The 19,748-nt window shown below is 32.8% G+C and overlaps 2 protein-coding genes across 3 annotated transcripts in view; one reads left to right on the top strand and one right to left on the bottom strand.

Moving 5' to 3' along the window:
* Positions 1-4,227, top strand: part of LOC133184745 (potassium voltage-gated channel subfamily KQT member 1-like) — a 47,041-nt gene extending 42,814 nt beyond the window's left edge. The window contains exons 9-13 of one of the 2 annotated variants that reach the window (XM_061319820.1): positions 1,057-1,074; positions 1,521-1,627; positions 2,641-2,842; positions 3,077-3,173; positions 3,260-4,227. In XM_061319820.1, the coding sequence (XP_061175804.1) occupies positions 1,057-1,074; positions 1,521-1,627; positions 2,641-2,842; positions 3,077-3,173; positions 3,260-4,012 (1,177 nt within the window). In that variant the 3' untranslated portion in view covers positions 4,013-4,227. The remainder of the gene's footprint in view (positions 1-1,056; positions 1,075-1,520; positions 1,628-2,640; positions 2,843-3,076; positions 3,174-3,259) is intronic. The other variant, XM_061319826.1, reaches the window with a different exon arrangement.
* The window catches only part of LOC133184776 (uncharacterized), a 232,884-nt gene that overhangs the window by 96,958 nt on the left and 116,178 nt on the right, over positions 1-19,748 (bottom strand). The gene's annotated exons all lie outside the window — the stretch shown is intronic.

The raw sequence follows: 19,748 nt of genomic DNA, 5'->3' as shown, positions 1-19,748 counted from the left end.
CGGGCTGCAACGTAGTCGAATTATTATAAAAGTCAGACCATAACAAGGTGGAACTTATATCTAATGTATTAAAATTCAAACATTAATAATCATAAACAAGGGACTACGATTAGAAAGAAACAGAAATTTCTCTTTCATGATAAATTATCCATGTATTGAAATACAAGAAGTTCAAACTATGACACCCTTAATAAAATGCTGAATTATAATTATTAAATATTGCAATTAATTTAAAATCAATATAAAGATTTCGTATTTATGTCTATTTCATTGAAGAAATAGTACGTATGCATTCTTTTTAAAAGACATGACTAAATTAAAGGGTTTCAATAGAAAAAAAATACGAAAGTCTTCATTCTATTGCTGAGGAGTCTATTTTCTTTCTACCACTTTACAACGGAAATTGCAGTGAGAGACTCGGATTTTCATTGGACGACCCAAATAGAAAAAAAAATTGGTCCAAGGTAGAAAATATTTAATGTTATGTTCCCCTTTAAGGTCTAATGCAAATGAATTGACCTGTTTGTGATTTTAAAATGTTGGATTTCCGCCAATCAGAAAACTAGAAAGCATTCAATTACATAATACATGTACATGAAATTAAAATTATTCAACAACGAAAAAATCAGCATAAATAAAAGTATGTCGTAGAAAGTTTAATCTTCAAGGGATTTTTATTCAAGTGTTATCTCAGATATTTATCTTGTAGTGAAAGTAATATGCCCGCTCTTGAATTGTGTATAAGGTAACATTTGTACATTTGTGCAGTACACACTACTATCTTTTCAGATTCACTTGTCTTTCTATGCACAACACACCAAGTGGATTTTAAAAAATATAAAGAGCACAAACTGCTTTCCTGAGTTTCTGTAGAAAACAAATTAAACGCTGGAATAACAGAAATGCGTTTCATGATTGTGGTAGAAATAAAATCGACACCGACATTTTTCGTTTCTTGCAAAAAAAAATTTCATAAATCCACTGCCAAGTTTGCATGATTTCATTTGCCAATTCATGTCTTATTCAGCCATTGACAATTATTTTCCTATCTTTTAGTTTAGTTAATCGAACATGGTAAGATCTAATTATCTTTTTTAAGTGTTATTTGTGAATTTAGTGTTAATAATTTAGATTTTGATAGCATTTAGTTCGCCATAAAGTACATGTAGATTTACGTCGTTTTCTAGCCATACGTTTAAGTGTTTCAGATTGGCATGTTATAATCTGTTGAATTATCGAATTAATATTCGATTATCTGTTTATAATCATATCTAGGTGTATTGTATGATATTTTCAGAGCACTTTCTTGTGTATAGATTGCATATACCACACAAATTGCATGCTAAACACAACTAAACAAAAATAAAATTCATAAGGAGGAGGACTGAAACTTGATAACGAATGATTTAATCCATGAACTATTTAACGACGTTAAAAAATTCTTCAAATTCATTTAGTGCATGAGTTGTAGAATTTTTTACTTTAGTAATATTGATATTTAAGTTTGCTTGGATTTTAAGGAGCCATCTAAGCTTAGCCACTGGAATAGCTGATCATAAAGTTGACCATCTACCAATCAGAAAAGAGACATCATCGCCCTCGCTTTCATATAGAGACCCGTATGAAGGTAAGAAGAGTTCCCGAGGACTTCTGAGTGTTTGATGGTTGGACTCGGAAGACCCCTGGTACTACGCAGATGATAACTCAAAAAATGAATAATTGCAAAATGTTGCGTTTACAAAATTGTTATTTTCAATTTTGCCGCTTTAAAAATTCTAAATTGCATGGATTTCATTTTTGTTTTCTTCTCCATTTATTATATCGTCATAATTATAGAAAACAATCTGAAAAGGAGGCGGTGTTCTCCCAACCCTCATCTTCACAATGTCAAATTTTTCTGATATCCTTCCTCTACTCAAACCTTTGACAAAAATTGCTATTCCAAATTCGGGCTAGAAAGCTACTATTTCCCTATTGCTGGTCTAGGACTGGAACCAAATAGAAAAGAATCTTTATTGAAAGCAAGTTTGTAAACAAATATGACTTGTCTATAAAATGGAAAGTACAAGTTTTGTAGGATTTGTAATTAGTTACCGGAGATTAATTTTTAGAAGATCCTTCTTACAGTCACAAAAGATGTTATATGGCTTTGAGCATTTGAAAATCTAAAGACATATTCTCATTGGTTGGTATATAATTACCATTACGTTTTGTGTAACCACAAGCCCAACTTTTAAAAATAGCAACTTATGTCAAGGATTTTTGAAGAGGAACTTAATTGACATTGTGAAGATGCTTTACCCTGGCTTTTGTAAGAAAACAAAACATTTCAGTAAGGTTTATAAAGCGAGTGTGACCTTATGTTTATCTGTGTGCAATGATTATAAAAATACTAAAATTGAGATTTGGAACACAAAAGTCAAAAATATTTTTAAAAAGTTTTGCGGAGATTGATTCAGGGTATGTGATGAATGTATGCTAAATGCCTTTAAGAGAAGCTCAAGACTTCAGAGAAAATGCAGTATATATATATTTTTAAATATATTGCATAGTTCTTACATATACATGTTCTGATGTCTCTTGCGGTAATAAATCCTATCAGGCAAGTTCTTATTAATTGAAATGTCAACATTTTTGTAGATGATTTTGATGTCTCCCCTAAAATGCTACAACTAACAGAAACACACAAGACAGCCATACGGTCTTTAAGAAAAATCAAATACTTTGTGGCAAGAAGAAAATTCAAAGAGGCTTTGAGACCTTATGACGTCAAAGACGTTATTGAGCAATATTCTGCGGGTCACGTGGATATGCTTGGGCGGATCAAAAGTCTTCAACAAAGGTACTTGTTGTTCAGTATGCGATATATCAAAAAAAATATTCTTCTCTTTTGAGACATAAAAATTTGATTTTTGATAGTCTGTGTTTCGTTTTTTTTTTATTTTTTATTATTATAATTTTTTTATTTTTATTTTAGTTTTTGAAAGATTTATTTTATTGAAAAGAAGGAAAGCTAATTAAATATTTTTTCTTCCGCTGCCATGGTAGTTTTTCATACTTTAAAATCATATTTCAGACTTGATGTCATTCTTGGAAAAGTGGGAAGTAAAAGAAAAGATGTTTATGATTCTAAGCAGAGCCTTGCATCAAGGATTGTGAAAGTTGAAAGATCGGTAATACAAGATTTTTTAAAAGCAGTTTAAAGAATTTTAAGACCGTTTGATGATTTTCAATGCTCAGTTCTCCTCTTCTTCTACAGGTAGAGGACATTGAATCAAAGTTGGATTTACTGATTGATCTGTACAAAGAGGACAGGAAGCCATTATTGCAGCACTGTCAAGAATGTTCCATAAAAAACAATTTTCCAGCGGAGAATAATCAAACAGAAGTGACGTCATGCCTGAAAAACCCCACAGAAGTGACGTCATGCCTGAAAAATCCTACTGAAGTAACGTCATGTCTAAAGAATCCAATCATTCCAAAGCAATCTACTCCTCGTTCAATTCTCTTAGATAAACATTGTAGTGAACCTACAAGTCCTACAACTTCACGAACTCCAGATAAAAAGATGCAGAGAAATTTATCCGATCTCAGTCAACGAATCAAAAAACGTGTTACATACAGACTCCTATCTCTCAATGACCAATCAACTCACAAGAAATCTTTAGATCCGAAACGTCAGAGAAGTGTTTCTGTAGACAGTGCCGACATTCTTTGTGATACAAATAACATCGATACAAATCATTTTGAAGAGATCCAAGAAACTGATCAAACAACACAGACGGTATTAATCAAAGACCCACCACCTCCAAAAAAGAACATGTCGCATGCACACGGTCGGAAATACACAAATCAAAATGACCTTGAAAAAACTGATCCTTCAGAGGAAGAAACGCCACTTAACACAACTGTGGCATCAGAAGAAGTTAAAATTGACTTCCTGAGCATCAATCACATAGTCCCTGAAAATGTTGATTTACAAAACTTTCCTGGGTATAAACCAAATGTTTAAATCTAAATTCAATTCTTACTGGCACCGTTCATATATACTACTCAATATCAATGTTGTTCATTCATATCGTCAGAATCAATTTTTATCGGAGGGTTATGTCATCAAATTCGTTTTAGCCCAACAATATCAGGATCTCCTCTCATTTGTTTTGTTTTGTTTTTTTTGTTTTTTTTTTTTTGTTAGATATATTTATATATATCATATACATAGTTTATTATCTGATTTCCCAAAAATATGTGATTTTATTTAAATTTGTCCACTACGATAAGCTGAATGTGTGCGACTTTCAACCTTGTGTTAATATATAAACATTATCCTGTTAGTCATTGGAATGAAAATTTTTGATTCATAAAAGAAAATTCTGCCCAACGGTAGCTATATATAGGGCTTCCTACAAACAGATCCCAAAAATATTCTAGATAATTTAATTTTTTTTTAACCTCAAGCTTTAGTTCTAGCAGTCCCTAAGACTGAGATTGTATATGCATTTCATTTCCCAGGAATAGTACATATTTGTCAAAATTACTAATTGAATTATCACTTTATGAAATGAAATAATGTGAAATCAAAGTCATTCTTGGATATAATGTTTTAGGCTTATGATACCAAGGCCAAATCTTCGTAAATGAAATGCCTTAAACAAATTAAAGTCAGTGACACTTGTTAATATTTGTAGAGGATCCCGGAAGAAGTAAGTTGTAATTTTCCAAAGTTCTGATCATAATTTCCAGTCTAATAAGCAAACAGAATAATTTTCAAAATAATTTTAAAATATTATTTAATTGGTTCACGGAAGTTCAATTTCATTTCTATGTGAACAACATTATTATTAAATTGTGTTAGGACCCATGTTTTTGAATTGGCCGTTTAGGTAAATACTTCTGAATATCAATTGTTGCGAAAACATTTCAATTCTCACGGGACAAGACGAGTAAAATGGACAAAAAGGTAGCACCGGAAGTTCATGTAACCGGAAATGCATTGACTCGGATTTGAACTCAAAGTTTCTTTTTTTTCAAAAATATTGAACAAACTTTGCATACATTGATCTTTAAAATGATGTACATGTAATTGTCTTTTTAGGTCACCTGAGTCACTCAGGTGACCTATTGCTATCTGTTTTCGTCCGTCGGCGTCCGTCGTGCGTCGACCGTCGGTCGTAAACTTTTGAACATTTTCAGCTTCTTCTCTTGAACCACTGAACCAATTTCAACCAAATTTGGCATATAGCATCTATGGGTAAAGGGGAACAAAAATTTTGAATTTCACGGTCCCTGTCCCCCTGAGGGCTGGGGCTAAAACCACCAAAATTAATGCAGTCTTTAAAAATCTTCTTCTTTACTCCTGGACATCAAGCAGTCAAACTGTTGGCATGATTGTAGTAAGCATTGAGCCCTCTACCAAAATTGTGAAATTCATGGCCCCAGGGTCAGGGGTTCTGGTGCTAGGGTTGGGCTATATAGATCATATAGTGAAAGTGTATTATTCCTTTGAAAATCTTCTTCTTTGCTCCTGGGTATTAAATAAAGTAGCTAAGTACATAGTTATGATGAGCAAGAGTGCCTCTTCCAGGATTGTGAATTTCCTGGCCCTAGGGTCAAGGGTTCTAGTGTTAGGGCGGGGCTCTATTGATTATATAGTGAAAATGCATTAATTCTTTGAAAATCTTCTTCTCTGCTCATGGGTATTACATAAAGTAACTAAGAACATAGTTATGATGAGCAAGAGTGCCTCTTCCAAAATTGTGAATTTCATCGCCCCTGGGTCAGGGGTTCTGATGTTAGAGTGGGGCTCTATTGATTATATAGTGAAAATGCATTAATTCTTTGAAAATCTTCTTCTCTGCTCCTGGGTATTAAATAAAGTAACTAAGCACATAGTTATGATGAGCAGGAGTGCCTCTTCCAAAACGGAAAATTCTTGGCCCCTAGGTCAGGGGTTCTGATGTTAGGGTGGGGCTCTATTGACTATATAGTGAAAATGCATTAATTCATTGAAAATCTTCTTCTCTGCTCCTGGGTATTGAATAAACTAATAAACTAACTAAGAACATAGTTATGATGAGCGTGACTGCCTTTTCAGAAATTGTGAATTTTATGGCCCCTGGGTCAGAGGTTCAGGTGTTAGGGTTGGGCTCTATTGATTATATAGTAAAATTGCATTAATTCTTTGAAAATCTTCTTTTCTGCTCCTGGATATTAAATAAACTAAGTTCATAGTTATGATGGACATGGTTGCTGCTTCAAAAATTGTGAATTTCCTGGCCCAAGGGTCAGGGGTTCTGGTGTTAGGGCGGGCTGTATTGATTATATAGGGAAAATGCATAATTTCTTTCCAAATCTTCTTCTCTGCTCCTGGGTATTATTCAAACAAAGGAAGTGCATGGTTATGATAAGGAAGAATACCTCTTCCAAAATTGTGAAATTCATGGCCACTGGGTCAGGGGTTCTGGTGAAGAGGGGGGGGGGGACTCTAATTGATTATATAGTGAAAATGCATAATTTCTTTCAAAATATTTTTTCTACTACTGCTTATAAAGCAAAGAAACAAGTATATAGTTATGATGAGCAAGGATTCTTCTTCCAGAATTGTGAGTTTATGGCCCCTGGGTCAGATGTTCTGGTATAAGGGTGGGGCTTTATTTATTTAATAATATAGTGAAAATGTATTTCTTTGAAAATCTTCTATGCTTCTGGGCATATTCGAAGCAAACATAGTAAAAGTTTTAATATGCAAAGGTATTTTTACCAGAATTTTGAACACCTGGACCATTTAGTCAAGTGTTCTGGTTCTGGCCAGGGCTCTATTAACTTGTATTCTGCTGAGCAAAGTTATTCCCCTTTGCCATTCACCTTTCATAATTAATCACTGTAAACAATGTATTTGAAAGGTTAATAGAATAAAAGAATTATGCAAGAAATTTATACAAAAAGTACTTTCATAGTTTTAATGATCAGGTAGACTTGGAAATAATAGATGAATAAAAACAAAAAGACAAAAATAACTTAATAATAATATCTTTTTAAATGTTCTTCAAAGGCCAAGAGAGGCCAATGTGAGAAGTAATAATATGGGGTTAAAAAAAGACATTTTGTTAATAGCCTGCATGGTAATAGTGATAAATGGGGGCAGATAGATACTAGATCAATTATTTTGTTTATGCTAATCATACTATTTTTCTTGCTTTTGGGCAAAAAAGCTTCATTTATCAGTTTATGGATCCTCTTAATTGTTGTATTGTACTCAGGTGACCGTTAAGGCCCTTGGGCCTCTTGTTAAAAAAGAAGCTTTTACTATGCTTGTACAACTTTTTGTGTCTGAAATCCGCTAACCATGGTACTGAGTATTCCATAAAAACATTCCACGGTATTTTGAATATATAAGACATATATTCACCACCGTACCTCTTTGATGCTAATTCAATGGGATTAGATTACTTGCTAAATTTCACATATATCTGTACTGGATTGAAGGTTTCTTAATTTTTTCAAAACATATTTTCTCACCCAAGACTGTTTGTAAACTATGGATATTTGAATAATTACTGAAACGTGAAACATAGTAAGAAGTATAGTGGGGAGTAAGAATTTTTGACTAAAACAAATACTGTATAATAAATATACCCAGAATAGTTTGTTATACACTCCTAAAACTGAGGGCATACCGAATATCCTATAACTTGTCTTTCCAATGAAGTTAAGTTTAGTCGTTGGCGTACATGTACATTTTATGCATTCAAAACATTAACAAATTCACGAAAAGCTATTTACGTACAATTGCAAGGAGCAAATCTATCTAGTTTTTCTACATTTATATCAAAATTTCAAAAAAACATTTACCGGTTTGAAAACGAAAAATAACGTGTGATTTCATGTATATTGTCATTGTTGATTGTAATGCATTACCATTGTAATACTAATAAACACGTTTTTGTTTAAGAGTTATGTGTAATTGCTTCTATATTCATGCTAAAATACAGACGTAGCATAGACCGTGCTCAAAGAAGTTCAAAAATCTTAGTTCAAAGTTCATAGTTCAAAGAAGAAAATGTGGCTATGGTCTGGCAAATTAACACTATACAGTTTCCGTATTTATTCAAAGAATTGTAAGTAGCATCCATGTTTGCACCACAGTTTAATTTACCGTTTGTCCAACAGCTCCTGAAGGTATTTTACCTGTTACACAGTCCACACTGTTTACATTGCAAGTGTAGTTATTCATGGAGAGTAATCCATTTTCATACGTAACAACCTGTTTTTGATTTTTAATGTATCTAGAATTGTGACTTTAAATTTCGCTTGATATACAAAAATTTCATAATATATTAATCAGAAATATATAGATATGAGAATTTTGAGTTATTTTTTTTGTAATCCGAAACATTATGTTTTAAACTAAATACCAATCCACGTCAAAGAACTGCATAAATTGGACTATCCAGATCTCAAGACCGTAAACTGGGAACTGACTGAATTAAGTCAAAATGTCAATCAAGTAAAGCTTTTGAAATAATTTAAAAAATGAAACAAAATTCTCATCAGGATTGTTGACCCCTGCTTTCACGAAAGCGAGGGGGCATGAAATCTCATTCATCTCTCCGTCAGTCCGTTGGTCTGTCAGTCTGTCTCAAAAAAATTAACCTCATGACCTAGACTAAATTAACTTTCAAGAACTCTAATCTTGGCGCTGTAATTTTTGCACAAGAACATTTTTTTTTTCGAAATGTAAAACATTAACGTTTTTGTATGACGGACAGACAAGCTTGGACAGGCAAGACGGTTAACATATGACACAAATCATCTGAATTTGCTTGTTTATTAAACATTTACATAAACTTGCAACATTTTAAACGTGTGAGAAATAAAAATCAAGATATTCAAAATCTTTTGACTTAAAGGGGCCTGGACACAGATTTGAATTTAATATTTTCTCAAATTTTCTGTATGATATCATGACATGTGTTACTATAGCATTTCACACGGAAATATAATAAAAAGATGTTCAGAAACTTCTTTTATCTGGAAGTTATTAAATTTACGAATTCCGGGACGCGTATGATTGACACATCCTTGTTTGACACATATGCCTGTTTATAAAAACAGATGTTTGACGTGATGTAAAGAAGAATTTTGTTATCATTGAATTCTAAGAATATCCATGTAAGATCAATTAATTTAACTGGTTTTATTTTTTAAAAAAGCATAGAAATTTAAGATGTGAACAATGCAACTGTATCCAGGCCCCTTAAAGTCTGTTCTCAGTTTTTGGGGCCAGATGTGTGTGTGTGTGTTTTTAATTCCAGAGATCGAATCCTTGTCATACATTAAATGTTGTACTCGCGATACGTGCTCGATTAATAAATGCACTGCATTCTCTTCAAATGAAGAAAGATACTTGAAATTAAAATAAAGTCTCTTGTTTTCCATCTTTCTATCAGCTTCTTTTCAGTCTTCCTTCTTCCTGAACTAAGTATTAAAATATCCTTTAATGGCAGTGATCACGGACTCCACATGTCTATGCCGTTATCATATATCGTTCATACATCATGAGCTTTTATTACATTTTCAACAGTGAAACACTGTGATTTATTCATTGAATAAAAGTGATATTCTCTCACAGTGTGAAAGGATGTCAAAGTAAGTAAAAAGTAGTATTTGGCCTTTCATAAGATAGAACTAGTAACTTAATCGTCTTGATAGAGACTAAAACTGCCAATTTCTTCCCATATATGTTGCTAAAATCCATGTTATGTAATGTTTTCAATCTCACAATTGCTAAGCTATGATGTCTCAACTGTTCAACTATGACGTCACAGACTGTGACACTGTGTTCAGTAAAGATGGAGGCAAAGGGAAAAATCAAAGAAAATGTATTAAGCAGAAAATTCAATGTTTTGTAGATGGATATGGAATTTATTTCACTCACGAGAAACAGGATTTTTTTGATATTTTCACTCGTGCTTCGCACTTGTGAAAATATCAAAAAATCCTATCCTACTGGTGAAATAAATTCCATGTCCAACAACAATACATTGAATATCCTCTAATTACATGCATGTATACCACGTGGAATTTATTTTTTGTAAAATTTTGCTAGGGTATTTCGAATTTATAACTTTTTAAGAACTGATTTTTACTTACCATTGAATATGACGAGGTCCTCTTCCCACATAAGCCAATGCAACATCTGTTAATTCTCATTTTGGTACATCTAAGCTTTAATAAACTTTATCTTTTAGCTTAATTTTTAGGCTTTTCCTTCAAAAAAGTGAACGATTTCAAAATCATAAAAATTCATCTTGATCTTGATTTACAGTTATAGGTATATAATGCTCTTCGACAGATAATTTGATGCATCTTCATAAAACTCTTATTTCCAACATGGATTTTCATCACGTTTAATTGGTAAATAATTTTTTCATGAATCTTATGAAATGAAAATACTATTGCCGAATAATTTTGGGGGAAAACAGAAGCGATCAATGAAAATTTGTCATCCATCAGGTCATTGGAAATGTTCTATTAATTATTTACATTTTCTTTTCTTTATTTCATGTTTTTGTTTGATCGTATTTACTTCCGTTTTCTTCCCCAAATCTATTTTGGTTTCTTCTTTGATCGGAAGGAGTCAGAAATTAAAGATCTTATTGGGATTTTTTTTATATAAATTTTGTTTTTTCTTCCGTTTGAATTTCTTTATCTTCATTTTCTTTCCATGTGTTTTCTTCCGTAATTTTTCTTTTCTGTATCGTGATTATTGGAAGCCAAACATTAAAGTAATGTAAATTTTACTAATCATGTATATTTTTGCCATTTAAACTTTCTTTTTTAAAAACAAATCATACATTTTCCTTTAGGATTATATCGTACATTATTTTCTGTCGATTATCATTTTAAAAAAAATTATTTTTTTGTTCAACAAATTATTTTTACAGAGCTTGCAATCATATGCCAAAAAAAAGAAAAGGAAAGGAAAAAAATCAGAATTTTTGGCGTTGTAGGAAACATAATTAGTAAGGCGCTATGATGGATGTCAACAAATAATATTATCAATGGCTTACACTTACAATTACAAATGAGGGTATCAAGGGATTTGTAGGTTATCTTATAACTAAGAATTATTTGAAGAAAAAATATGTATATACATTTTTACTAATAACAAAAATCATTTTTTCACGCAGAATGGATCAGATACCCAGGATATCAGAGGCTGTTTACGTAGGTATGTGCAGCATAGAAGGCACGCCTACACTAGTATCCATAAGACGAGATGTGGCTGATATTGCATATACTATAAAGATTCCATTAGATGAGAGCAGAGGAGCGAGAACAATATTAAGTGGAAGTCGTAGAGAAGGGTTTGGTAAGGTGGCATCAGACGTGGACTTTATGAGCTGGCCGACTGACCATCATGTTATATGGGATTTAAATCAGGCAGATAAATACAACACAGAAAGATGTACTCTGATTCTGATGGAGTATTGTGAGAACCGTCCTGGGTTTGCTTTGTTACAGCTACTGACTCCATCAAACAATGTTTATGTTAGTCGGTCGTGTGTTAGAATTAGTGATGGGTTATATTTATCAAGTGCAAAATACAGAGAAAATACAGTATCTTATTTTAGGCAAGACTCTACTGCACATGGACCCAGTGCAAGTGGAAGGGATGGTGATCTGGATTATGATTTTGTACATTGTTTTGCATGTAAAATCTGGCCGTCAATTGCCACATCTTTTATTCTGAGATGTCAGTCTAAAAGATGGCCACCCAATCATATTGTAAGAGATATCATCAACTTTGGTTGTCATGTTGTACCAATAGGTTTAAAAGGATCACCACAGGAAGAATGTGAATGGAGAATTTCATTTTCCATAGCTGAACAGAAACTTGTTCACTCTATGAATCACACACAGTTCATGTGCTATGGATTGTTGAAATTATTCTTAAAGGAGGTTCTTATTGTTAAAGATACAAATGGTCAATCTCTTCTTTGTTCCTATTTTATGAAAACAGTTTTATTCTGGGTTATTCAAAATAATACAATCATAAACTGGAACCCATCAAGTTTGTTGTCGGGATTTTGGTTGTGTTTTAAGTTTTTGTCGTCATGTATATATCATGGTTATCTTTCAAACTTTATAATTACTAAAAACAACTTATTCATAACAAAGGTATTTGGACATTCACAGCAGTTATTGTGTGAGCGCCTTTTTGAATTATACAATTTAGGGGCTTCTTGCTTATTACATTGCCATTCAATCAGAGACTGGTTAACACGAGCAATTTGTAAAAGGCAATCTGTAGTGAGTACTAACGAATTAGATATGATTTCTGAATTCAGCATCGATTATGAGCTTTTTAATGAAATTAATAAGCATGACATCTCTGGGATGCCTATACTTAATACTGTACAGTGTTTTTCTGTACTATATTCTGCAGTCAGGTTCTTACGTTCCCCAAACCTAAGTGAAAGGCAAATTGTTGCTATCAGGAAATTTATATCATCAATTCTCAGACACACTGTTTATCATGTATACAATACATCCAACAATTTGTACAACAAGGGCAGATTGAAAATTATACAAGCTTGTTTGAAACTGTTAAAATTTAGTGGAGAAATTGGATTTTGTTCAGATAGAATTTATTTGGTTTTACTCCTGTATTCGATTGGTAAAGATGTGGATGCTATTAAATATCTCAAGATGACAAAGAGAGTTATTACACAGCCTTATGTCATGAAAGGTTATATTGTAGATGAGGCGAGATATATTGAAGATGTGAGAGGACTGCCACTGAGTGAGAAAATGAGGATGGCTATAGTCATGGACATTCGTTTACTTAAGAATACATTATGTATGATAAAAGAACTGGAAATAGAGTTTAGAGTGTCAAAAAGAGATTTTATTTTTGTACCCCCATATATCATGACACTCATGTTGTTAGTGTTGTGTTATCGTAACAACCCACAAAAACAACAAGAAACTCTCTATGAACTGTATATCCTCCTCCATTATGACGAGCAACGTTATATTGACCGATTATCAAGAGATATACCATGGCAAATTCTTGGAATCTGTCAACAAATCTGTGGGGACCACCAGGGAGCTATTTTGTCTTATCAAAACTCTCTTAAACAAATACCATTACATAACATACAGGAGGCAACTTATTACAGATTACAGGATGCTCAGGAAAATATTTCATTTTCATGAGCAAGCAAATAAAATGTCCAATCACCAATAAAAGAAACATCAAACTCAATGTTTATGCAGTTTGTATTCCTTTTTGTTCATTCTACTCGTACTGTTTGTTTAATTTCCGCTGATTTTCAAAAGAAATAATATATCTTGCAATCAGTTACACCCAGAACCACAAATGCTGTGATTGTGCTGAAATGAATGACCTTTTCTTACATATTTATAGATTTTCATTTCGAATCAAGGTTTGTTTAGCACATGCAGCAATCGGTTATCGAATTAGGAAACAGTTCTCAACTACTAATACATGTTTTAAAATTGTATGGACAGAATTGTTTTGATTGAATATCACAACACAAAGTATTGATGGATACTGATCAAAATGAACATTTTATTAATCCATCTCTTAATACTGATATTTAGCCCTATAATATTTGCATAATCTTTGTGTACATGTAAAATGGTACAGTGTGTATATCACTTAATATGTTATTTCTTTTCCGCAGCCATTTAACTTAGTTTATTAAATGTTTTCAAGCAATCAAACCGGTTTGTTTTTTTAACCAGTAATTTGTATCTGAGATTCCTTCTTCAGAGTTGAATTCTCTTATGCTGTTATTCATCTCAAGTAACGTTAAGATTTGCACTTGAAAACTATACCTGTATCACTACATGTGTTACATGTAGCACAATAGAACCTCCAGCACTCAGTTGTAAATGACATGTTTTACACTGAAAGATAAGAAATACTCTAAAATTTTAATTTTTCCTGGTGCTACACTGAAAACAAGTCGAGAAGCAAGTAGTCATATAAAATATTAGCATTCCTATGTATATTTTTTTTACATTTAACAAAGAAATATATATTTAACTTCTGTAAAGACAACAAGACAACAATTTGTAATTTTTACTTTAAGACTCAAACATACTTAAATTCCTGAAATCATGTAATTTAATACGTCGGTGGCAACTTTATCATTAGTTTCAGTTTACAACTATTTAATTATCAGAAAGTCTAGGTGACTAAGTAAGGTGTGCCCTTTTGGGGTATTTGTTATCGTTTGTGTTCAATCCCCTCACAAACTGTTTATGCTTAAATATTGTATTTCTGGCTGTCTAGATTGCCAAGGAAACTAGTCTACGGATTGACGAAATGTTTCAGTTCATCAGCAAAAGTGCTGTATTGTGATTGAGTTATTTGAAATATTATCTTCTAAGTACTTGTAACATTAAACACATAGAAATGTAGTTTTGTTTCTGTTTACTGTAGTTCCTGAAAGAGCAGTGTTTAAAGTAGTATTCATTGGATAGTCTTAAATTTAATGTAATTACATGAAAACCGCACTGCTGCAGCTCCAAAAAATCTTCTATGTGCTCTTTTGTGTTATTAATGAATGAAAAATCCTGAGAAATTTATCAGAAATATTCTCCCAGTCTGTGCATCCAAATGTTATTTTGAAATAATGTCTTGGAAGGTATTAAAGTAAAATTTGTATCAAGAGGTTTCCGAATTGCATTTGCAAGCTTGATAGCGAGCAAATTTTGAATATTTTTAATATCCCCAACAACCAAAGTGAATTTGAATTACTATATCTATATTGGATTCCGAAACTTCATAAATATCATTACAAACAAAGATACATAGCGGGTTCCAGTAAATGTTCTACCAAGCCTCTTTCTTTACTCCTCAGATATTAACAGTATCGAAGGAGAAAATTTAAGAGTACTGTGCAACAATATATTCGAGAAGTGGTGTAAATCAGATGTGGATACTAAAAAATTCCAAGGAACTTTTGGAACATTTGAAATCCTAAGATTTTACCAAAATCAGCAACATAAAAACTTACGACTTTTCAACTTTATATACAACTTTTCCCCACGATAAATTAAAGTCCAGACATTCTGACATCGTTGACAGCTGCTTTTTCAATAAAAATGGGACTCGTACATTTACTTACCTTGTCGTTGATCATTTGCAAAATTACTTTGTTAAAAACAATCTGATTGTACACACAAGTACTCTGAAGTTGACATTAAAAGATGCTCGAGTTTCTTATTGACAATATCTATGTGGTTTTTGGAGACCAGGTCTTCCAACAATCTATTGGAATTCCCATGGGTACCAATTGCGCCCCGTTATTAGTAGACCTATTCTTGTATCCATATGAAGTAGAATTTGTTAGAAAATCTTTTACGTGAAAAGAAGAAAATATTGTTGTGGCCTTCAACTCGACATTTAGATATATCGACGACGTATTGTCAATTAACAATGGTTATTTCCATTCTTATGTCGACATGATACTCAGTATATCCCAGTGAGCTTGAGATAAAAGATACCACAGAGTCTGAAACATCTGTCTCACATTTTGATATTTTATTAGAAAAAGACTTTAATGATACTCTAACAGCAAAACTTTATGATAAACTTGATGATATTAACTTTTCAACTTCACTTACTTATGCAGCCATATACCCTTATCACCTGCATACGGGGTTTATATCTCTCAATTATTCGATATGCCAGAGCATGCTCTACGCATGAACAATTTGTAAAACGAGGTAAGTTATTGACAAACAAGTTGATAAAGCAAGAATATAAGCAGTCTCGTTTAAAGTCATCATTTCGCAAGTTCTATGGTCGATACAATGACATTGTCAGCAAATACAATATATCATTAAGTCAAATTATGACTGACTTTTTTCATACTAATTGTTAGGCCATTATTTACACACCGGATTTTTCCACTATTTCCCGATCATGACAAGAAGCACGGCGGGTATGATAGGTCGGCAGGGGATGCTCACTCCTCCATGGCACCTGATCCCACCTCTGATGTCTTAGAGGTTCGTGTTTGCTCTGCTCCTCTTTTGTAATGTTTAATGGACTTTTGAGCTTGAATACTGTTCGTTATCTCTACATATTTCATGAGAAGATTATGAAATATCGAATTATGTACGATGCACGATGTTTTACAAAATTCGACCAGATGCAGAAAATTGTATCCATCTCACATCGCAACTTTTGGTGTAAACCTATGCAGCGATTCTCCCCGGAAATTTGGATATTTGATGCACTTACATACTTTATCATTAGAGGGAAACTAGCTGTATAATAACTGTAGAATTTCCTCCATAAAAGGATTTCCCTCACTTAATTGCTATACGGTGATTTTTCCCTACGCTGATTCCTCCATAAATTTGCCTACATACTGTAATGGCACTTACCCTTGAAGGAAAACTAGCTACATGTGAACATACTGGAATTTCTCCCATAGTTTGATTTCCCATCTTAATAATTGCTGTTCATTAATTTCGGTTATGGAGAGACAGATCTACCAAAATATTTAGCAATTCTGAGACACATTAATTATTTAAATACCCCCCCCCCCCCACTGAAAAGAAGAAATTAAATTCATTGAAAAAATTGCAGACACTAGTTATCCTTCCCTTTTCATTTTTATGTCGCCTAATTTTTTTATTCAAGTTTCGAAACTATTGATACATGTATCATCAACTATAATTTGTAGGCTGAAGAAAGGCCACTTAATAATTTTTAGATCTTTTCATCAATGTAAATAAGATATCTAATTACAGATACAGTATCTAGAGGGTGCAATTTGCTGTATTTTTATATATACATCACTGAAAAGTTTGCAAATCTCAATTATTTTATTTTGGTGGAAATATTTTTGTTTCCTAATACTTATACAGCAAGTAACAATGACCCATAACTGTGATGTATCGCATACTAAAGACTAACCTATATATACCCCGCCTGGGATGTTTATTGTTTTACATATCCGACCTAAAATAAAATTTTCTGATTCTGTGTTCGAGACAAAGATCACCGGCATTAAGGATCGTTTATCACAACTTCAGGATTCTTGATGCAATCAAAGAGAAGTTAATTTAAATAAAATCGTACAATAATTATTATTATTTCATGAATAAAGAGTGAAAGAATTAGAATGAGAACTCAGTGACAAAATATGATAATTACGTACCCCAAATGTCATGATTCTCATGTTGTTAGTGTTGTGTTATCGTGATAACCAACATAAATACTGTAGTAACAAGAAGCTCTGATCCTCCTACATTATGGCGAAGGACGTTATATTTCTAATTTAACAAGGGATATATCATGGCAAATTCTTGGAATCCTTCAAAAGATCTGTGGGACCACCAAGGGGCTCTTTTTTCTTAACAAAACTCTCTTGAACAAATACCACACCATGATATACAAGAGACAGCTGTTAAAAGATTGCAAGATGCTTCGTATATGATTTCATTTCAGGAACCTCAGTCGGTAGAGCGCTCGCTCCGTGATCGGGAAGTTCGAATCTAGGCCGCGACTGACCTAAGTCGATAAAAAATGGGTAGCAGCTGTCCCTTAGCCATGTGCTCGGCACTTTGAAGTGAAAGTTGCGGGTCCTTCGGATGAGACCTTAAAAACCGAGGCCCCGTGTCACGGCAGGCGTTGGCATGATAAAGATCCCTCACTGCTCAATGGCCGTAAGTGCCGAGTAAATGTCAAAATTTTAAGCCCTTCACCGGTATAAGGTGACGTCTCTGTATGAGTGAAAAATTCTCGAATGGGACGTAAAATAGCATACAATCAATCAATCAATCATTTCAGGAACAATGAATAAAATGTCATTTTTTAAATAAAAAATACGCTAAACTCAGGTTTTTGCACATTGCTTTCAAATTTATTTATTCTACTAAAAAAGGAAACATGATTGCTTACTCCTCCATGGCACCTGATCCCGCCTCTGATGTTTTTGGAGGTCCGTGTTTCCTCTGCTCCCGATTTGTATTGTTTAAATGGACTTTGAGCTTGAATACTGTTCGTTATCTCCATATTTCATTCATTCATACATTCATTTGAAATCAGAAGCTCAAATGCACTAATCATTGTAATTGTGCTGAAATTAATGGGTTTTTTTGTTTTGTTTTTTTGTTTTTTTGCAGCTTTATATTCTGAATTATGATCGAGAATATATGTTTACAGCGTTAACAATCATTTATAGAATTGCAAACTTTTTCTGAAATATGAACGTATATATATATATTGCATAGACAGATTTCTTTTGATTGACGATAAGCAAATAAAGTAAACATTGATAGATTCTGATGAAATGGAGATTTTATGATCCAGAAAATAGTAATGTTTTGTAATCTTAAGTGCAGATATCTATCATTTGAAAATTTTCCTGTTTTATTTATATGTACATATATGTATGTTTTATGCAATTTCAGTTTGGGGGGGGGGGGGGGCACAGCCAAGCATTTTCAGTTGGGGGGCACTATATATCAACTACCAAAATTCCTTGACAAGCAAAAAAAAAAAGGTCATCAGCCATTTTTATTGAGGGGGCACAAGCATATAATAGCTAAGTTTTCTATAGTATTCTATATATTGGCAAAATTATCGCCCCCCCCCCCACCCCGGTTCCTACGGCCATGTTATTATCTCGTATTTCCTTGTTGTGAAAAGAGAGAAAATGGCAAAAGAGATAAGGGCCAACTAACAACTAAACTGCATGACGAACGAGATGAGTTCAGCTTTTCCATCGTCAACTTTCCTTATTCATGTTGTAATATTCCTCAGTTATCTGCATATTGTCGCAACTGCTTCGATACTCAAGAGCATGTTCTGAGAACGATCAATATTTAAACATATTATGCAGATTGCTGAAAAATACATGAAAGTTGATATTACTGTTTTCAACAATCTCGTTAAAAGTCAGCATTTCGCAAATTCAATGGTCGTTATAATGACCTTGTTTGCAAAAACAATCTATTGTTAGACCGTTTTTCTGACTGACATCTTTCCCACAAATTATGAGGCCATTGTTTTAGAATATTTTGACTAACGATTACTCCGTTTACCTGAACAATATAGAGGGATCATGGTGGGTGTGACCGATCGACAGGAGATGCTTATTCCTCCTAAGAATGTGATCCAATTCCTGGTAGTTCCAGGGGTCCGTTTTTGTCCTGTTCACGATTCGTATTCTTAAGTAGATTTATGAGATTAATCACTTTTCATTATCTTCACTTTTATATTATGTAAGCATCTAATCATGAATCAAAGGTTTCATCTTATTACTAGCAATCTTTAAATAACATTTTAAAAAACACACAGTTATGCATCTTTATTATTTATTTTAAAATTAAACAAAGACTTGCTTGTGGAGAACAAATAAAAATCAATAATTGACAAACAAATGTACGATCAACAAATTCTTTGTAAAAGTGATTCTAGTATTCTTCAGTAGATATAGACACTATAACGGAAAAAAAAGTTAGATTAAAAGTATACGATGTAACTTTAATTTAATTCCATTAATTTGCTTTATGTCAAAAGAATAAGAGTTGCATTAGAACGAAGTTAGTTATACATTTGTAGCAATAAAATACATGTATAACAAAGAAATTCCCAAAAGAATAAGATTATGATACAAATATCATGAATATATATAAACAAGTTAATATTTTAAATAAAATTTCTATAGCTTGAACTTTCTCAAACATTT

Source organism: Saccostrea echinata, unplaced genomic scaffold (genome assembly GCF_033153115.1).
Source record: "Saccostrea echinata isolate AGI-Se365-2 ecotype Australia unplaced genomic scaffold, CSIRO_AGI_Sech_v1 ptg000001l, whole genome shotgun sequence".
Taxonomy (NCBI): Eukaryota; Metazoa; Mollusca; class Bivalvia; order Ostreida; family Ostreidae; genus Saccostrea; species Saccostrea echinata.
Note: the sequence above shows the minus strand (reverse complement) of the source record. Positions and strands in the feature narration are given on the sequence as shown.